This window comes from Embiotoca jacksoni, unplaced genomic scaffold, assembly GCF_022577435.1.
Source record: "Embiotoca jacksoni isolate LCO1_2020_lvr unplaced genomic scaffold, fEmbJac1.0.p SCAF_6, whole genome shotgun sequence".
In the NCBI taxonomy this organism is placed as follows: Eukaryota; Metazoa; Chordata; class Actinopteri; family Embiotocidae; genus Embiotoca; species Embiotoca jacksoni.
Genome location: NW_027185414.1, coordinates 20,409,369 through 20,430,570, shown reverse-complemented (window position 1 = coordinate 20,430,570; position 21,202 = coordinate 20,409,369). Strand labels below are relative to the sequence as shown.

General features: G+C 41.7%; 1 protein-coding gene across 10 annotated transcripts in view; it reads left to right on the top strand.

Moving 5' to 3' along the window:
• The first annotated feature begins 4,246 nt into the window (after positions 1 to 4,246).
• Positions 4,247 to 21,202, top strand: part of LOC138213414 (protocadherin-9) — a 198,231-nt gene continuing 181,275 nt past the window's right edge. For all 10 annotated transcript variants that reach the window (XM_069174488.1, XM_069174486.1, XM_069174483.1 and 7 more), the window contains exons 1-2: positions 4,247 to 4,998; positions 5,499 to 8,645. In XM_069174488.1, coding sequence (XP_069030589.1) covers positions 5,610 to 8,645 — 3,036 coding nt within the window. In that variant the 5' untranslated portion in view covers positions 4,247 to 4,998; positions 5,499 to 5,609. The remainder of the gene's footprint in view (positions 4,999 to 5,498; positions 8,646 to 21,202) is intronic.

Here is a 21,202-nt window from a genome sequence, read left to right as displayed (position 1 = left end):
TTAAAATGATTTTGCAATAATTAGGAAAGCTCAGCAGCAAGCATGGGATGTCTTTGGGGTTACCATATGGTTAATCAAAAAAATTACCTTGAGCAAGCGTTTACATTTTAGCTCACAAGCCCACAGCTGTAACGCTCTGTCCCTGCACATATCAAAGTACCTTGTTACTACCTTGTTAAGCAATATAGCACAAGTTGCTCGGGGGAATTCAAAGGTTTGATTCCACTGAAATCCCTTTCAAAGAAACTGATAAACATTTCATATCCAAATTTTCACTCGAAAGTATCCAAACTTTTAACTTGAGGATGCCTAATTAGAGGCTCCGATTAGGTATTCAGGGTCCGCAGCATGTGTGATGCCAATTATCCACTGGGTCATTACCACTCTTGAGAGAAGTTACACTGGCAAAAGGGTTTTTAAGGGAAAAGGCCTAAATTTTCATCAGCACTTGCAGGGGCTATTTGGTGGTATTGACAAGGAACAAATGAAACCGATGTCCTCGGTGGGCTTCAGAAAAAAAACAGTGAGCTAAGCTATAGAAATACTAAATGGTTACGTTCTATTTAGACACTGCCAAATCATTATAAGTGGTGATGAAAGGAAGCTTTTTATACATCCAGCTTTAAAATGTGAAGTAAGACAACAGAAGGAGAGTTTTGCCCTTGAGTGAAACAACTCAAAGGATTTGATTATTACACGAGTCCAATTTTACGTGCACATTTGTTTAGCTGGCAGGTGGTGCGGTATCACAAGCAGCAGGATCCAGCTCATGTGATAATAGCTGCTCTGATGTTTTTCTCTGAGTCAGCTGATTACAGGAACTGAGACGGAAAGTAATGAGTAAAATATAAGTATTCACGACAGTTGTTTTCTTTTCAGAGGATGTACAGTATGTTGTTCAATTCTTTCAGATGTTGAAATTGGCTTGGATAATTACACTTCTTTTGGCTAAATTACTTTGCATTATTCTGACCAGGCAGACAACGCAGAAAAAAAAAAGAAGGCTGCATTCCAAGTCAAACAGCTCTCACACTCTAAAAATGATTAATGTTTCTCACCATGCCCAGTTTTTCTCACCTGCACTAGTGAGGTACGAAATAGAAAATGACCCTACGTATGTTAAAGGCTAACTAGTGGATCGTGAGACAAAAACTATTTCATATAGAATTTCTGGAATACCTTCTTCTCCTGACCAAAATGTATTTGCAAAAACTCTGTAAACAATATTTTCACTCAGACTATCCTCATAGTTAACCCTCCTGTTGTCCTCGGATCAAAATTACCCGCAGCTGTGTTCAACCAAGTTCTATTTTATTTCTATATTTTTATATTTCTTGGGATCATTGGTCATCATTCTTTAAAGAAACCCTCACAGCCTCCTTGTCACCAATGATCCCCAAAAAATGTGAAAATAAAATAGAACTTGGTTGAACACAGCTGCGGGTCATTTTGACCCAAGGACAACACAAGGGTTAAAATACTTTTCTTACGAGGAATGTTGTTATAGAAACATCAGGCATCTAGTGTTTGCAAGAGCAAATCATTTGTTTACATAAAATAAAACTTTTGGGTTAATTAAAGGTCCTACATTAATAAACACATCTTAACTTTACACACACACACACACACACACACACACACAGCCTTCAGTCATGGTTCCTGATTCTTACGTCTTTCTATCAACACACTAGTTGTGACACCAAATGTTTACATTTTCCAGCTCCGGCTCCTTAGATTGTGTTTAAGTTAGAAAATACATAAATTACCTGTTTGACCTTGTACTTCAATAGAGATGAAAGATAAACAAATTTGTAGCTTGTATTATTCATGAGACAAATTCAACAGCATGAACAAGTCAATAAGTCAGCGTGAGAATCAAACCAAGGTGAATCGTGTGATTGACTGCACCTGGTACACAGGGACTCATAAGGCCTCAGGTTTGGACACTTCCCTTAGGCTCTTTCCTCGATGTGAGTTTATAGGAGGTACATTGTAAGACCTCGAGCATATATTAGCATACTACTTTATTCATCACTTGTCAGAAACCTGACTGGCAGACACATGAGCTGCAGCCAGTTCAAAATGGACTAAATAAGATTAAAAAAAAAACGGGAGAGCAGATAAATCTGGAAAGAGGAACAGTGCAGTTGCTGATTTTTAGCCCCTTCTGGTGTCTGACTCAAGGTCATGTGACACTCAATTCATCTGTAAGGCGAAATAAATACGATTTCACTGACCCATGACACAAAATGTCCACGAAACTTGTGTGGAGTTCTGATAAGAGTTGCTGATCAATACCGCTGTCTTAACAATTACTCCACCAGATGTGATGATTTCTGTCCAGTACTACCAATTACTGTGCAATCATCCTTATGCACATACACACAAACACACACACACACACACACACACACACACACCTCAGAGACCCAACAATGTTGGAAATGTCTACTAAATCTAAGCATATTTCTTGTTTTGCAGAAAAAAAAACAAAAAAAAACAAAAAAAAAAACAACGAGACACTCACTCTCCTAGTCAGCAAGTGAAAGCAGGTGATGGGTTCTTAATGACTCCGGCTGGCCAGTAGAGCAAGAAAGTGTTTCACCACCGCAGACAGTTATATTGTCACTTTTTCCTCTACATCAGGGTGTCAGACTTTAAACTGATGTGACAGATCGCTCCTTTAGCTGCTCTCTCCCAGCTGAGGACATTGATGGCTGGATCCACAGGCAGAAAGGTCAGGCCACCAGGTTGGTTGTGCTAATGGACTGCTGACCAGGCAATAAGCCAGCCTCTCTGGAGACATTTGCAGTCGAGTTCCCACCTCAACAGTGTGGGTCCCCGTGTCCCTCGCATCACTTCCCGACACTGGGGCACATTCTCGCTTTTTGGCACTTTTACATTTGCTTGTTACTGACTCACTCATCGTGTCATCCTCATTGTGGTCTCCCCTCAGAGAGCCTGATCCTGAATCTTGCTTTCAGAAATGTGTGGTTGGTTAAGGTTTTGTGAAGATGTGACGCTCAAATGAAGGTTAAGGCATTTGTGAAGGCCCACCTCAAGATGGCAGTGTTCACCATGACAGGCTGCTCAGCGCACGAGCTCAACAGCTTGCCTTTCTCAGCAGCAGCACAGGCAGAGAGAGAGAGAGAGAGAGAGAGAGAGAGAGAGAGAGAGAGAGCGTGGCTCAAATTGAGGGTTATCTACTGCATTGGAATTAAGTAATGATTGGATAGCAGTAGGTAATAAAATGACGGCTGGATCTGTAAAGCTGACTCTGATTTCCATGCTATTAAATCTGTTATTTTCTAGTCACCTTTGTGTCACTTCTGACATATCATTTGGGGCTCCTCGGCGCCGTTCAGCCTGCTCTTGTTGCTCTGAAACTTGTCAAGTAAGATCATCTGCGGTTCTTCTCAAGTCACATCACAGCCTCCTCTGAGCATCACAGCTCGAGCACAAGGCAGTAAACTTAAAAAAAAAGAGAAAAGAAGTGCAATTCACCCATTACGCACATGCCGCTGTGCGGCTTTGATGACTAGGATAACTGTCAAGGTTATTTCTTACGGACAACTGCTGACGCCTGGCTGCAGGGTGCAAAGTGTGGTGGACAGAGCGTGAATATGCACCCGGTGCAAACATGCTCAGACAACGGATTCTCTGTTTAGAGTGCAATTATAAGTGACTCTCACACAAGGCTTGTGTTGTATATCCCTGTGTTTATATTTGGCGAGTCAATATCCGTCACAGCGCATCTTTTTTTTTTTTTTAATGTGCTTCCGTCTTGTCGCTTTTTATGTCCACCCCAATTATTGCAGCCTACCTGACAACAGCCGAACAGGTTGGCTTATGTGTTAGATGCGTCCCTTTAGAGCCAATGAGTGTTATCTGCTTTTATATAATAAAGCACAGAGTAAAAACTAGGGGACATCCACTCTTTTTTTCTACGCTATCATCAGCAGCAATGCCAGCTTCATCATCGTCATCATCATCATCATCATCATCATCCCCCTCCAGCCTCGGGGTTTTGGTTAAGCGTCTCTCTGCAGCCTGCAGCATCTTCACGGAGCATCTCACCGCGGACAACCCTCCGGTTTGCTAAGTGACGTGACTCCGGGCCAATCCTGTTGCCGCTCGGGTTGCCGACGCCACGGAAAGAGAGGGGCGGTGTCCAATGACGAGGGTCGGCGGGGTGGGGGGCGTCGGTGTGGTGTACTTCACCACCCCTCCTGTGGGTTTACACAGAGTTAGTGCAAGATATTCTGCTCTGGGAGTGAGAGTGCAAGGATAAACGGCACATCCACGCTGCGCATCGGTGGCACACTGAACAGCCTTTATGTTCAGGTTGGCGTTTCCAAGTGGGATTGACTCTGAGATTTCACACTTGTTTTTTCCATTAATGTCTTCATGATCTTTTTTTTTTTTTTTTTTTTTTTTTTTTTTGTAACCTTGTGTCTGATTATTGATGGAGCTTCGTGAACTTGAAACATGACAGGACACGAGTGTCTCCTCCTGCGTTCACCTCGTCGGCGCCTTCACCTTCACAGGTAGCCGGCGGAGAGAGGAGAAAAAAAAAAAAACAACCCGCCGGTTTTCTCGGGACGTGTGCGGGAGATGAGCATTGATTGTAGGACCTGCTCTAATGGAAGACACCACAAACCACTGACCACCTTCCTGTGTCTGCTGGAGAGCGACGCTGATTACTGCAATCACCGCAGGTCGCACAATTAGATCCCGTCCGTTCCTGAAGTTAAACGGGGGAAAAGGAACTGCGACATATGCAGCCTCTAATTCTCCCCAGTTTGTGCGACCAGCTGCTTTTACCCAAAACCTCTTTCAGAGTCTGACTACTCCTGCGGGGCGATTATTTTTTTTCTCTCTCTCCTGGACAGAGAAGGATATCTTTTCCTGAATAAACTCGCACACGGTAGCACACTGGATGAGAAGACTGAGCTGACACACTCCAGTTTTTCTCCCCCTGCGCTGCAACGGATTTGGGTATGTAAGATAAGAATAGGTCTCAGTTGCCCACTAAGAATTCAAAATCTGACTGAGCTTACTTTGTAGGCTTCATTCATGCGCATTCATTCGTTTAGGAGCCCACACACAGCTTAAGCTCTTTAATTTTGGCAATTTAAGTGTAAAATTAATAAGACTGTGTAATGTGTTGTGAAGTTTTGTGGCCATGGGGCTTTGAGGCGCTGGAAATTCTTAGTGACCATAAAATGTGGGGGATTTAGAGAGGGAGAAACAGACATGAATAGCTGCCTAAATGGTTGCTGCAGTGTATTTGTTGATTTAAAAAAAAAAAAAAAAAAAAAAAATGTTTGAATGCCATGATTAATGCCTATTTGTAGATACAACAGTAAATCATGTCAGAAAAACTTAGACTAAACAGCTGACTGAGGAGGGAGGGTTGGGTTGCTTGTTAATTAAATCTAATTACTGTGTATTGAGAAGTTAGTTCACTGAAGGGAAACTCTGTCATATATTCATAGGTTTGTTCGTGGAAGATTCCTGCCATCACATGCAAGGAGTCACTGCCTGTGGCAACGCTGCATAGAAATAAACCTTTGAGTTGTGACGGCTGGAAACGCATTAAGACTGTCATGGATCTAAAAGACTATTACCTGTTGGGCACCCTACTCGCCTGCATATGGCTAGACCCTTCAATAGCCCAAGAGCTGATTTACCCCATCAGAGAGGAGTTGCAAGAAAATGTCCTCATTGGAAACATACCAAAGGACCTAAACATTTCCCATACAAATGCTGCCACTGGAGCAAGTGCTAATCTTGTGTATCGGCTCGTCTCCAAAGCGGGAGATAACCCACTGGTTCGCGTTCTGAGCAGCACCGGGGAGATCTTCACAACATCAAACCGAATCGACAGGGAGAAGTTGTGCCCTGGCCCCTCGTTTGAGGACAGCGAGTGCTCCTTTGAAATTGAAGTGGTCATCCTACCTAATGATTATTTCAGGCTGATTAAGATCAAAATAATTGTCAAAGACACAAATGATAACGCCCCCATGTTCCCGTCCCCTGTGATCAACATCTCCATCCCGGAGAACACGCTCATTAACAGCCGCTTTGCCATTCCTTCTGCCACTGACCCGGACACCGGCCCAAACAGCGTCCACAAATACGAGCTGATCAACGGGCAAAGTGCCTTCGGCTTAGACATAGTAGAAACGCCCGAGGGGGAGAAGTGGCCTCAGCTCATTGTGCAGCAGAATCTGGACAGAGAGCAGAAGGATACATATGTGATGAAGATTAAAGTGGAGGATGGTGGCAGTCCGCAGAAATCCAGCACTGCCATTCTCCAAGTTACTGTAACGGATGTGAATGACAACAAACCAGTGTTTAAAGAGAGCCAGATAGAGGTGCACATACCAGAGAACTCCCCTATTGGCACGTCTGTCGTGCAGCTTCAGGCCACAGATGCAGACATTGGGGCAAATGCAGAGATACATTATGTATTTGGGACTCAGGTGCCTCCTGCTACAAAAAGACTGTTTGCATTAAATACAACATCTGGCCTAATTACAGTGCAGAGGCCTCTGGACAGAGAAGAGACTGCTATTCACAAGCTCTCTGTTTTAGCTAGTGATGGCAGCTCAAGTCCAGCCAGAGCTACAGTTACCATAAATGTGACAGATGTTAATGACAATCCACCGAATATAGACCTGAGATACATAATCAGTCCCATTAATGGCACTGTTTTCCTCTCGGAGAAGGATCCCATCAATACCAAGATAGCTCTCATCACAGTGTCAGACAAAGACACTGACATCAACGGCAAGGTCATTTGTTTCATAGAGAAGGATGTGCCCTTCCATCTCAAAGCAGTGTACGACAACCAGTATCTATTAGAGACATCTGCACTGCTCGACTACGAGGGGACGAAGGAATACAACTTTAAAATTGTAGCGTCTGACTCTGGAAAGCCGAGCTTGAATCAGACCGCCTTGGTGAGAGTGAGGCTGGAGGACGAGAATGACAACCCGCCTATTTTTACTCAGCCAGTTATCGAGCTGGCCGTTACGGAAAACAACAAACGCGACCTGTTCCTCACTACTCTGACTGCCACAGATGAGGACAGCGGGAAAAACGCAGAGATAGTCTATCAGCTGGGACCAAACGCATCGTTTTTCGATCTCGACCGCAAAACAGGGGTCCTGACTGCGTCCAGGGTTTTTGACCGGGAGGATCAGGACAGGTTCCTCTTCACTGTAACGGCACGAGATAACGGGACCCCGCCTCTGCAGACGCAAGCAGCTGTTATTGTAACTGTGCTGGATGAAAATGATAACAATCCCAAGTTCACGCATAACCACTTTCAGTTCTTTGTGTCGGAGAATCTTCCGAAATACAGCACTGTGGGAGTGATAACAGTGACAGATTCAGATGCTGGAGAAAATGCTGCTGTCTCTCTTTCTATCCTGAATGACAATGAGAACTTTATACTAGATCCTTACTCTGGGGTGATCAAATCCAACGTGTCATTTGACAGGGAGCAACAGAGCTCCTACACTTTTGACGTTAGGGCTGTGGACAGCGGCAGGCCTCCCTGTTCCTCAGCCGCCAAGGTGACCATCAATGTCATTGATGTGAACGACAACACCCCCATCGTCATCTACCCCCCTTCCAACACATCTTTCAAGCTCGTCCCACTCTCCTCTATCCCGGGATCTGTGGTGGCAGAGGTGTTTGCTGTAGACGGTGATACAGGGATGAATGCAGAACTCAAATACACGATTGTGAGCGGGAACAACAAGGGTCTGTTCAGAATCGACCCCGTCACTGGGAATATTACTCTGGAGGAAAAACCAGCAGTGACTGACATAGGCTTACACCGATTAGTGGTCAATATCAGTGACCTGGGATATCCCAAATCTCTCCATACTCTGGTGCTGGTGTTTCTATACGTCAATGACACTGTGGGCAACTCAACACTCATCTATGATCTCATCCGACGCACCATGGAGACCCCGATTGACCGCAACATTGGTGAAAGCAGTGAAACTTATCAAAGCGGTGACTATTTAACTATAATGATAGCCTTCGTTACCGGCGCCTTAGTGGTGATTATTGTCATCTTCGTCACTGTGCTGCTGCGCTGCCGCCATGCTTCCAGGTTCAAAGCCGCACAGAGGAAAAAACAGGGGGCCGAGTGGATGTCGCCCAACACAGAAAACAAGCAGAACAAGAAGAAGAAACGCAAGAAAAGGAAATCCCCCAAAAGCTCCTTGCTCAACTTTGTCACCATCGAGGGGAACAAACCTGACGACCCAGCCCACGAGCCAATCAACGGAACCATCAGTCTGCCCACCGAGCTGGAGGAGCAAGGGATTGGACGCTTTGATTGGAATGCCACGCCTACCACGACCTTCAAACCCAGCAGCCCAGACCTGGCCCGGCACTACAAGTCCGCCTCGCCTCAGTCGGCCTTCCACCTCAAGGCCGACACGCCGGTTTCGGTGAAGAAGCATCACGTGATTCAGGAGCTCCCATTGGATAACACATTTGTTGGGGGCTGTGACACCCTTTCCAAGAGATCCTCCACGAGCTCCGACCACTTCAGTGCCTCAGAGTGCAGCTCCCAAGGAGGGTTCAAGACGAAGGGGCCCATGCACACCAGACAGCAGGTAAAAGAGCACTTTTACTGGTCTATAAGTACTGCCTATAACTGCCCTGTTCCACAGTGCTAAAGTGCCAGTCTAGATTAGGGACTCGCTCTAAGGTACTGTGAAGCAACAGGAAAGAGAACAGGAGACTTACTGCTTGAGCAAGCTCCCCTGTTTCTCAACTTTAAACATGAAAAAAGTAACTTGAACAATAGCTAATTAATGGAGTTGATTATGGACTCAACAATCACGTGCATAATTTGGGGGTAATAATTATAGACTGATGTTTTGTCATTAGTATATATTTAATTCATATTTAACAAAATGCAAGTGGGTGAGTGACTGCCTTGCCTTATTTTGTCTCTTCAGCACCCAGGTTAGATCACTGGTAAAATGTACCAACATAACATTAATTGTGACTCAATGTTCTTTGTGAAAGAAACATTTTTTTCTTGCCTATCTACTCAGATTACTATTGTCATCATAGAGAAATGCTGCACACATTCTCCCCCCCCCCAAAAAAAAAAAAAAAAAAAATCCCCCCCAAAAATAGTTGACTTCTCACCTCTCTCCTCATAAAACTCTTGAGTGTGTTCATGTTTTATTTTTGTTTGTTTCTTTGTTTTGGTGTGTATTGTAATATCACAAAAGATTTTGTAACCTTTTCAACACCTGCAGCAATAGCAACAGTCAATAATTAGTCTGCTGTGCTGGTATTGTGAATGTCACTGTAGGCTTTGCCACATCATCTAAGCTTGAATTAAATGCCTCCCCTCAAAGCACACTAGCGAACTGAGTGAAGCTTGTCTGGAACTTGATACACATCCAATTCAAAAAGGATTAGCCAATAATGAGCCTCAAATTTCAACGTAATCCATGCTGCTTTTTATCAAAGCCTTATTAATTTTTCTGCTAATAAAGCACCACTACACAACACACAGTTCTAATCTGATGCAACACACGTGGACAAATACAGGGAGCAGCAGAAAAGAGGGAAGAGTGCAGAGGGAGGAAGGCAGGCAGAGACACTCTTGTCAGTGGGTCAGGCTTGACGGGTGGTGGTACTGAACCTTTAGGTGGCAGTGTTGCGCTGCATGGCACAGCCTGGCACTACGCCAACCTGCAGTGGACCTATAAATGCAAGGGAGGAGAAGAAAGGAGAGAAACCTATGTTAGTGTTCTTAGTGAAATACTCTCGCCTAATGATGCAGAGGCTGCGCGGGGAAGATTGATAATGGCAGTTAGAGATGTGAGTGATAAGATCTATCCGGAAGAGAGAGTGGGATTACAGGGGTGACACTGTGTGACTCCTGTCGATGCATACCTCCGGGTCACTGCATCTGGGGTTGCATTTAATGTGTTTCTGTGTGAGAGGTAGCAGTCAAAAGAGGCATTCAGTGTGCCGTCATTTGCCAGGCGCCGTTGGTGTGTGTGTGTGTGTGTGTGTGTGTGTGTGTGTGTGTGTGCGTGTGTGTGTGGTTGGTGATGTGTGTGAGAGAGAGACAGAGAGAGAGAGAGAGAGAGAGAGATAGAGGCGAGGCGAGGCGAGACGAGGCGATGAAATGGGTGATGGTGGTGGCGGGTGGGATAGGGGTGGTGGTGGGGGGGGTGCTATTCAACCCTAGAGGGGGACACATGAGATATGACACTATACTGTAAGCACAACTCCATTGATTTGCTCAGTCATCCCACAATTCCACACGTGATTTACTGGAATCAATAATTCTGACAGATGATTCAAAGGAGTGTGTTCTATATGGTGCCACCGATAATATAAATAATGCACTGATACAGACACTTTTTCTCGCTCGCGGTCCTCCGAAACGTTCTGTACAGTTTGATTTATATTTTTCTATGTACTTCTGTACAGCAAACATGTAGTCCTTACAGAAAATGAGGGTTGAAACTGATCTCAATTCGTGCCTCAGTCTAATTTTACTTTCTATTCACGACTTAAAGCAGTTCAATGAAGTGCCAATCTAACCACATGATATTAACACATATCTTTAGGGCTGGAACATGAAACATGTCTTATAATAACATCTTATAATTGTGTCTTAGAATTTAAAAAAAAAAAAAATCATAATCCAGTTATTGTTTTTTTCATTTAATGGCAAAACAATATTATTTAGCGCTAAATAAAACCTATTACTGTAATAAAAAGTATAAGAAATAAGATGTCCTTTCATTAGCAATATCTACTCAAATAAATATGCACAAATACATTTTCTCATGAGCATTAATTTATTATTGGAACAAGTGAAGCCTCTAAAGGCAAACAGTATCTGGTTGCTTCTCAGTCATAATTACTCCACAGACAGATTCCAGCTCAGATTGGAGGTTAAATGGCACTTATTGATCGCGGTAAAATGATTAGACTGCACTGACTGCACTGATGCGTCTTACTGGGTAAAGCAGGCTATGCTATCAATGCCATTGTTCCGTCCATATTTTGATTGTTTTGCACAATGCAGCCATTTGTATTGACATGTGCATGTCATCTCCATTTCATGAGCATTGACAAGCAAATGACCATCAAGCGTGTTTCATTCCTTTTGGATTTCTGCCTGAATAAAAAACATTCGCTGTAATTTTTTAAAAAAAAGAAGCAAAAGCTAAAAAAACAAAAAAATACCAATTACCTTTGAGTGACTCTTTAGATAGACAGTATATCCAAAAGGTAATATCATTGGATTATCATATCATATTCCCTGCGGAGCAGAAGCGCTTCAGAAAAAGATAAGAACTGCATTATTAAAAGATTTCTTATACATACATAGAAGATTAAAAGAAAAAGAAAAAAAGAGTCAATATCATTTAATGTTATTACCAGTTAGTTTTAAAGTTGTAAAATATGATTCAATGTGCTGGCTTTAAATTGCAGCCAGTTGGGTGCTGAGTTGTTGTACTATATACAGTAAAACATTGCAAAGGTTTATGATAGAATGATGAAATTTGCTGCTTTACGAGGAACAAACCAACACCAATCACCCACTGCTGCCTGAAGTTGGCACCAAATAAGCAATTAAGTGAAAGAAGATGTTGAAGAGGAGGAGACACGAAAAGCTGAGGGGAATAGCTTTTTAAATTGACCTTCTCTCCAAGAATTGAAAAGCCATTTTGGGCCAGTTCTCAAGAGTCACTTCTATGCAACATCAGCCCCAATCAATGAATAAGGAAACGGAAAGGAAATTGATAAAGACGCTGGCAGGGAGAAAAGTACAGTACATGGAGCAAAGCAGGAACATTTCAGTGGCGTCTTCTTCTCTGAGCATATGGAACATATAGAAATAACAGACAACAGTGTCATCACAGACAATTGCCTCGTGGAGTCAGCTTCATAGGGACCCCAAACTTTGCTGGTAGCAATAGGAGCCGTCCTTGCCTTTCTTTTTTTCTTTTTTTTTTTTTTTCCCCGCTCACTGATTTTTTTTTCCCCCCTCTAGGGACCTACATTAGTGTAAACAACACTGAGGAAAAAAAGCATGAAAACACTGTCCTAGTTTCACAAGGCAACACAAGCGTCTAAGAAACCCAAGTATAATCATCACCATCCGTGTTACTCTCCTCCCGTCAGTCGTCTTCGACATGAATGTGGTTCACTAACACAGCACGAACCCAGTGGCTACGTATTAACTACGTACTGTACAGCATATCCCAGGGCTCCGGTTATGATCAAGTTAACATGGTTTCACTGAGGGGTGCGCGGTTTGAAAGCAGTTGCCCAGACAATACAATCCATATTTTTAAGTCCTCACTCTTCACCATTAACCTTAAACACATTTCTTGGTGAATGTGAAAATAAGGCTGCTAATCGTCTCTTGAGTTAACAAGCATATATACTGTACATTCGTATCCGATGTGTCCTCTTTCGCCTCGCTTTGTTGTGAAAATATACATTACAGTAGATATTAAGATGCACAATTATGGACCCCGCGTGGTGTTTTCAGTTGTGCAACCACGTGGCCTGACCACCGCACGTGTAACAAGTCTTAATTGCTGTTGGTGATTACTTTTCTTTTTCTCTCTTGCACGGCAGAAAGAATGCAACCAGTGAAAGGAAGTGTGTACACACAATTAACTTATCTCACACTGCTCTTCTACACCACAAATCATGCCTTAGCTGTGGGGACGTGTAGCAGCTCCCTTTACTGCAGTTGCACCGTCGTTTCAGTACATAAAGAACGTATTCATATGGGTCGACTTCATCGAAATAATTGTGGAGATTTTGGGGTTTCAAATTTTGCCCGTTTTTCTGCCCAGATGTGACTCATTGTATCGTTTTCCTTCTTGTTGTGACTGCCACGGTAAAAAATAGACTTATGTTACCATATCAGACACTAACAATGAGCAGGCTATTAAATATTACAGGAGATGGAGTATTCAGTTTAAAGTGCAGGATGTGAGAAAGACCGGCGAGGAACAAAACAAAAAAAAAAAAAGAAAAAAAAAAAAAAAAAAAAAAAGACGAGAATCCTTCGTAGACTATTCCAGGAGTTGTCTTGTCAGTACATTTAATGAATGGACATTCTATGCAAACAGGAGTTTGTACAGACCATTGTAATTACGGAGCCTTGGGGGAGTCGTCCTTCTTGTGCAGGTTCATTTGCCACATTAATAAGGGGATTAGTAGTATGTACGGGGGCTGATGGCAGCAGGCGAAGTTTGAGAAGATTAATGAACTATGACAATGTTGCACCTGAGGGGAAAAGTCTGTTGCGATATCTTGTGCTGACACAGAGTTTGGCGGTATGAAAGAGGAAGATGGAGAGAGGCCAGTGATTGTTGTCAACTGTGATCATACATCCTTCTCCGCAGCTATCCTGTCACTTAATCAGGATACTGTGTTTGTGATCTCTTATACTCAAAATGTCCTTGATACTTTTGACTGATGATGTTCCCGTGGCTTTCAAATTTTCTTCAAAATAAGGACACCGACGTGTAAAATCTTTAATTTGTATTGTGGGTACGAATACGTAGTTAGGCTTGTTAAATCACTATAAAGGCATCAACTATCCAAACCTGTGAGCAAACTCTGTGTTACGTACTGTTGGGTCTGCTGCTAACATCAAACCTGACTACATACTGCATTCTCCAACTGAGTCAAATGTAGCAGATCATCAAAACAAAGGTAGCTACCCGGAGATCGTAAGCCAGTAAGTCTGCGAGTGAAGTTTCCATCAAAGCTTTAAGTCATCAGTGGAGGATTTGCAAGGCTCTTTACCGCAGAGAACATTGTGTTTCTTTAAAAAACTTGTCATGTCCTCCATGTCTAGGTGGGTAAAAGGAAATGAAATGGATTGCAGGCTATATGAAGGTAGTGGGTGTGAGTACTATCAGAGTAGATTATTGCCCCAAGGGGGATCCAGTTTTGTCTGCACAAAACAACAAAATAAATCAAAGCTCCCTGGTGGTACACTGGCTGAACTGTGGAGTTCATTTATATGTTTTTATTTCCCCCTGTTGAGAAAAATGAAGTGCTACAGATTTTTAATATATTGATATATTTATTTATTTATAGCCTTTTTTTTTGTCTTTTTTTTTGTCTTTGTTGTTTGTAACTGCAAGGGGCAGGGCTGCCAAAACACAAATGATGGCAAATTACCAGGAATTATATTTAATTATTTGTATTATTATTGTTTGTATTGTATTATTGTGGACACATTTAATTCATTTTTTATTTATGTTCATGTCCATGACATGTTATGTTCATGACATGAACATAAAGTTCCAGAAACCGTTGCTCATTACGCTGTTTTGTTCTGTGAAACAGTTGTGATAATGACACATCTTGTCTCATACCAAAAGGTCTTATGTGTATGTGCATACTGTATGTGATTTATGTTTTGTTTTTTTTCCTTTCTGGTTTGTTGTTGTTTGTCCATCACTTTTGGCTGGCAACCCATTCATCTCAGAAATAATCTTCCATTTCTGCAGATTTCAAAAGCAAATTGATTGATGATCAATCCTCAGGGCATTTGCTTTGGGAAATTAACGCACAAAAGTCATTGCGGCTTTTGTGGGAGTGTCATTACTTAATTCATCTCCATGTTTTCGCTAATCCACAAAATGCATTTCCCATTTTTCTGCGGCAATCAATCAAGTTGACATACTAGCTTCATATTTTTTCAAACAGCGCATTATGAAAAAAAGACAAACTGCAGCTTAAAGCACTTAAGGTATCAACACCTCATCTGAATTCTCTCAGATTTTATCGGAGTAGAGGGTGGAAGAAAATGTTTCTTGACTTCTTGCTTGTCTAAAAAAAAAAAAAAAAAAAAAAAAAAAAAAAGATGAAGTTATGATGCTACTTCATTGTTTGAATGCCCCTCCCTCCCCCCACACCCCAACAACCCATCTCTCCTTTTTCCACCCCTCACTTTGGCCCCTCCACCCACTCCTACCCCCCCCCCCCTCCTCCTCCTCTCCCCCCGTCTCCAGCCCTAACCTCTCACCCATGTTTTATGGGGGTCAGTGCCGTTACATGTAATGTTAAATCACCAAGGGTGTGTTCACCTTTGTGTTCTGATCATTTGTGACAGATGAGGGTGCTTTGTGTCCAGCACGTTGCCCAACTTTCCTCCCGTTATTGTCCTCTCTGTGTTTATCATTGGAGAGAAAAAAAAAAAAAAAAAAAAAAAAAAAAAAAGGGCGTGTGGGTAAAAGATGGGCAAAAAGCAGCGCTTGTACATCCTGACATGACAAACCCACAGGGAGACGTGTCCCTGTCATTGGGTTGTTGTGTCAAGTAACACACAGGCCGCTGCTCTGTCACTAGCGTGTGCCAGTGTCTACACTAATAGTTGTGATAATGGCACTGCCAGCCAAAAGCCCCCTCAAGCAAAGAGCCTCACTTGACTTGAAATGTGACTGCCATTGACTGCTCTGCCACTGGGCCCCATAGCTCACAAAGACTCTGTAACCCTCATCGATGTAAATCTTTCTTGTATATATGAGATGTTTCATGTAAATTGAACTCCTGGTAATCTTGCCAAATGTGCTGTGTTAAACAATAATGGACTTGTTATATTTTCTTTTGTATTATTTATTTGCCCTGCTCTTTCTTTTTTAATTTCCATTGCTGGGTATACATTAATTACATCTGAAATAAACTCTTCCGGTTCTCCAGTACACTGCAACCCTTATTCTGTTTACAAAAGCTTTATTTGAACAGTGCTATTCTACCTTTATAATTTCATAATAAATGTTTCAAAGAGATGATTTCTTTCTTGTTTTGAATTCGTCCGTTTGTTCTCCTTTTGTGATGTTGTGATGAGACATTATGTATAAACTGGGATATGTTTCAGTCGAGCTACCATGTGTGCACCCGATCTAATCAGCATTTGCCCGTAAACAAGTGCTTCAGCTGATTGTATTGCCAAGCTGAGTATTTTAAGAAGCAAACAGATTTTCTGCTTTGACTGATCTGTTATTTTAAAAAGAGGCACACAAAGTCACCGACATACAGCCGAGCGAATAATTCACTTACAGAGAAATTTGAATTCACAGTTCATTTATAGAGCGAGTCTGGTGAGAGTGAATTATCCCATTTTCCTCTCCTGAAGAGTCACATAAGAACACGTCTTGATGTCCTGCGTGCAGTTTGATGACACACTGAATGTTGAGCTTAGCCTAACTGACCTAAATACATGAATGTCAATGGGATCAAGTTAGCAGCTGTTGTCAAACATCTGATGCTGAGGGGTTTATACACAGTACTTGTTAGCCTCGCATCAAAAGGCAGGTTCAGACTTTGTTAAGTCTTGCTGTGATGTTTCCTCCTGCCCACTCTGGTCACGAAGAGATCCTTTTTTCAAGAATAAGACATGGGAGATGAGATCCCTATCTTTTGGTTTGAAGCAAAATTTCCTTTTAAAGCTATGACACCTCAGCCGCCTCAGTCCATGTGAGTGTCCTTCAAAGTTGCAGTCTTTTAAGTGCCCCTCCCGCCCATCTCATACATTGGAGTTGTGCTGAGGAGTGACCTCTTCACAGCCACTATGGACCAGAGGAATCATTACTGTGAGTGTTTTTGCAATTACTCCCGAAATCCTTCAACAGCAGTTCAGATCTACTTCTAAAATACAAAGTATTTATTCATACTCATCTGACATGGCTGTGACCAAAATGTGGATAATCGTACATGTCTTCAAAGAAATCAAAGTCTTTAATGAGTTTGAGTCTTAGTATGACGGGTGAACTGAAAAGTTATTTTATTCTTAAAAATGAGTCCTAAAGTGCTGTGTATTTTGTTGTGTTTTCACTCTTGCATACTTCACTGAATTAAGATTTAATTCCGGCCAGTAGAAGCAGTTGCAGTGTTTACATCACGGTTGCACTAAAAGAACGGCAAAAATCTGCCTCTTAAAATTTGAGGATCAACCTTGAGTTGACAGTAATAACAAAAATAAAGATGGAAAATGCAATTTCCCGAACCCACACCATCTTCATCTTCATCATCATTGCCACCAGCACCATCGTAACAAACAGTAATACACTCAACATGTATTGTACACTGTGGGTATGAAATACTGAGGAACAGTAACACTGTTCTTTTTCTTTCTTTTTCTTTTAGCAACAGTTGACTTTTTGTACGGACGCTTGCCTTCTTTAATCTCGCTACCTTCCAGTTTAAGAAGTATGAATGTGTCACCTCTACCGTTTTTTGCAGAAAGAAAGGTGGTGGGGAAGGAAGGGGAGGGGGGTGTGGATTTCAAAGTGCCACGCCAACACATCTATGGAAAGTAGGCCTAACTCAGCTTAATCTGTCCACTTCGTTTGAAAGCCAGCAGCAGAGCTTAGGCTGCATTTGAGGAAAAAAAAAGAAAAAGAAAAAATAAATAAATATAGGCTTTAAAGTTTGACCTCATCTATACGGTCACTTTCAAAAAGCTGTGTGCACTTACTGACTGGAATTTGAAACCTGACTTATGACCTTAAGTATAATCATATTGCATGTCCTTTCCTTAAAAAAAAAAAAAAAAAAAAAAAAAAAAAAAAAAAAAAGCAGGAGTGTAAAGCAATTCTCGTCAGGCAATGCATCTCTGAACATTTCATCAAAATATGTTGTCAGTGTTTCCACATTTTCACATTTAGCAGAATCGCTGCGTGATGACAAGAGTGCAGATTACACGGATCTTTAAAAATGCGACGCCATCACTGAATTTAGTGAGGCAGGTTTACCATTTTTCTTTGACTATATTTGCAGGCAGGCAACGTCAGAGATGGTCTCAGATGTGACCTCTATATGCAGTCTGGTTAGTGAAAGAATGTGAATAGTCAGTCCTTTTTCTCTACAAAGCATTTCCTCAATTAATATGCCTGTAGCGAGATGTAACATGTACGTTTTGCCAATGAGGAAGCAATTAACAGACTGCACACAAGACAAAAGTCCCGTCTCACAGAAGATTGAAACTGAAGCACTCCAGTAGCCACATGCATTAAATTCTGTCTCACAGAAAGCCTGTGTATCCTCCGCAATAGACATCCACAGTCCTTTGCAGCAGATTTATAACGTGTTCACATTGTTCTGTTATACAACTTTGTCATCATGAAACTGAGTGCACATGACAGAGCATAACATCCACTCGAACAATTATCCACACAGAGATGATGTCACGGGCCTTTTTAACCTTGTTTGGATGGAAACCACACTAATTCGGTTTTTGGTCCTCCACCAGCAACATCCTCAAAGCAGCACTTGTTTCATTATGCACAGCCACTATGCATTTGTATGTAAGCCAGTGGAGGTGACTGTTTGATGGGCTGTAGGTGGCCAAACGTATGACTCACATGCAGTGGTGGAAGAAGTATATTCGGATCCTTACATGTAAAAGTAGAAATAAGGTAAAATGACTACACTACAAGTGCAACTTCTGCATTCAGACTGAAATTTGATCAAGGTTTACATGAGTAGTAGTATTCATTATGCAGAAACAATGTCCCCTTCAAGTGTTTTTTTAATGATATTTGATCACTATTGAGTGAACGTACTTAAGTACATTCCACACTGCTGTTCCTTTGAGAGTTTATTGTACAATTTGGGGAATATTATGAAGCTATGTATTCACACTAGAATAAAGTCTGTGACTGCACACATTTATAAATAATATTGAACTGTGCTGAGACATTGAAGAGACGTTTAATGTTAAAAAAAAAACAAAAAAAAACATAAAAAAGTCTCAGAGGTTTCCCTTCACTTTGCTGCACTGTAGCATCACTCAAAGTCAGCAGGGATAGTTCAAGTCAAGATTGGCAGCAGAATTATAATCAGCACTTATGCTCTTAAAATGTTGTTATTGAAATGTCAATGCTCTTAGACTACGTTAAAAACAATACTTTGTATGATAGAAGCATGTACTGCAGAGGGATATTCATAAATATTTGGTTTAGATGTAGGTTTTGTCAAATATGGAACTCACACTATGTATGACTGTGTCAGAACAGACTGTTGCACTAAGAGACAGAAAAAAATAATAAAAATATAAGTTAGTAAGAATAAAAGACAAATCCTTAAAAAGCTTCAAAGGGTTTGCTTCAAAAATCTGAAAACAGAGCAGTGATTTGATAACTTTGAAACCACACGAGGTGCATTGAACAATTCAGAGATAAATGAATAACGAGAACAAGAGGAGATAAAGAGTCTCTAATATGTCAAGCGTGGTATTTATGTTAAAGACGGTTGAATAGCTGATTTAAGGCTTTAGCAAACATATTGACTTTACTGAATACGCTTGCATAGGCTACACATCTTCTCATGAAGTGACAGATGCTTTTTGAACAGGGTGCGCTGGCAGGGAGCTTCTCTAAATTAGTCATCTGCCTCACACCACTGCACTGAATTAAAATCAGCATCAGTCAGACACTTGAAGAAGGCCAAAGAAGTTGAGTCTTGTATTTCTATATATTTCTTTCTGCTGCTGATGCACATGCTGTCATATTTCCCTCCAGGAACAGTGTGGTCTAGACCCACTGACATCCTCCCCCTACGGTAATCTTTCCTTAACCAGTATCTAGTCGCTCATATTTTCCCTTTTGGGGATAAATGAAGAAAGGTGAGCGCATTTCTGAGATTGAATCCCCAAATGTATTTGACTCCAGACAAAAGAGAAAAAGTATTTTCATTTTCACCCTTAACAGCCCAGAATCCTCCAGGATAGCAGTGAGTGATGCAGTGATGTTACAGGGAGGAGAAAGCCCATCCACTTTAATGTATGTGTAGGATATTTATTGAAAAAAGGTGCAGTGGTCACACCACTAGGAGCCAGAGGCAAATGTTCTACTCTTTTTTATTTCCCCTTTGTGAACAAAGACAGACAGTATAAAGCACACAACTGTTTACACAAAAAGGAAAGAAAGAGTGTGGCCTAAGGGTTATAGAAGTGAACTTTGGACCGCATAGTTGCCGGGTCAATTCTTGGACAGGCAGGATAAATTGGACTGAGGCAGAGAAACCACCACTGAGGGGTCCTTTAGGGTGGCACTTAATCCCTTGTGTTCCAGTTGGGTTGCTCACACTGTTGTTAGACTGCTGTTGTAGGGAAACGTCCACGTGCAGCTGTAGACACAGAAGAGGGTATTTGTACCCTGGATTTAAAACTTAGAAGATTCATACCAAGAGAAAGATATATTTTGACCTTCATGCTTCTGGTCTCTATGATGTTTTGACCAAGGACATGGAATTTAGCTGCCTCCTCTGAACGCTTTAAGCAGATAAATATGATATTTATATACGGCCCTCTCAGGACTTGGAAGTTGATTCCACATGGACTCTTACAGGAAGCACATTAAAACTAAGAATGAATGCACAAGTATGATTTTATGGGGATTTTGATGGGGGATTTCCATTTAAGTGTGTCGTAATGAACAACATGGAAATAAAAGGGACATCGCAACATACAGCCGTTTTGTCGTCATTATGAGCGTGTACAGCTTGCTTCCGAAAATAGACTCTCAAGAGGGAAATTAAGGTTTGTGACCCGGTGGCACTTTCCAGATTTGTTCTTAAACATCAAAATATAACCAGTTCTGTGCAGGAGCTGTTGGGAAAACCCTTAACAAAGTAACTGCAGCAGGTATCTCTTTGTCCCTGATGAGAGCTTTAGCTGCTTCGGTATGAGCATTGGAAGAGGTTTGATCGTGTGATTGAACTGTAGCAGATCATAGAATTAAGTATGAATTATTTCCCATGGTGAATTGGATGAAGCACATTGATTAATTGGTGTTAAGTCTAATTATATATTTCCTTAAATCTGTACTGAATCATTAATAGATTCCCTTCATCACAACAACAAAGAGCAACAACACGTAGTGTGGACCGCATATTCTTTTTTTTCCGGCAGAGAGTACAATGAGTGAATTGGCCGACGTGTAATGCTCTTCAGGGAGCTAATTAGATAAGAAGTTGTGATGTATGGCTGCTGGAAGGATGTGTGTCAACCCACTCTTGTTCAATGTATAGACTGTAGATTTGTATTGATTGTAGGCTTTGTCTTGCGCCCCAGGCATCAGCACGCCACAGCGTAAGCCGTGCGCCTTGCCTTTGTCTGTTGAGTTGAGCAGATAAGGGCTGTGATAAA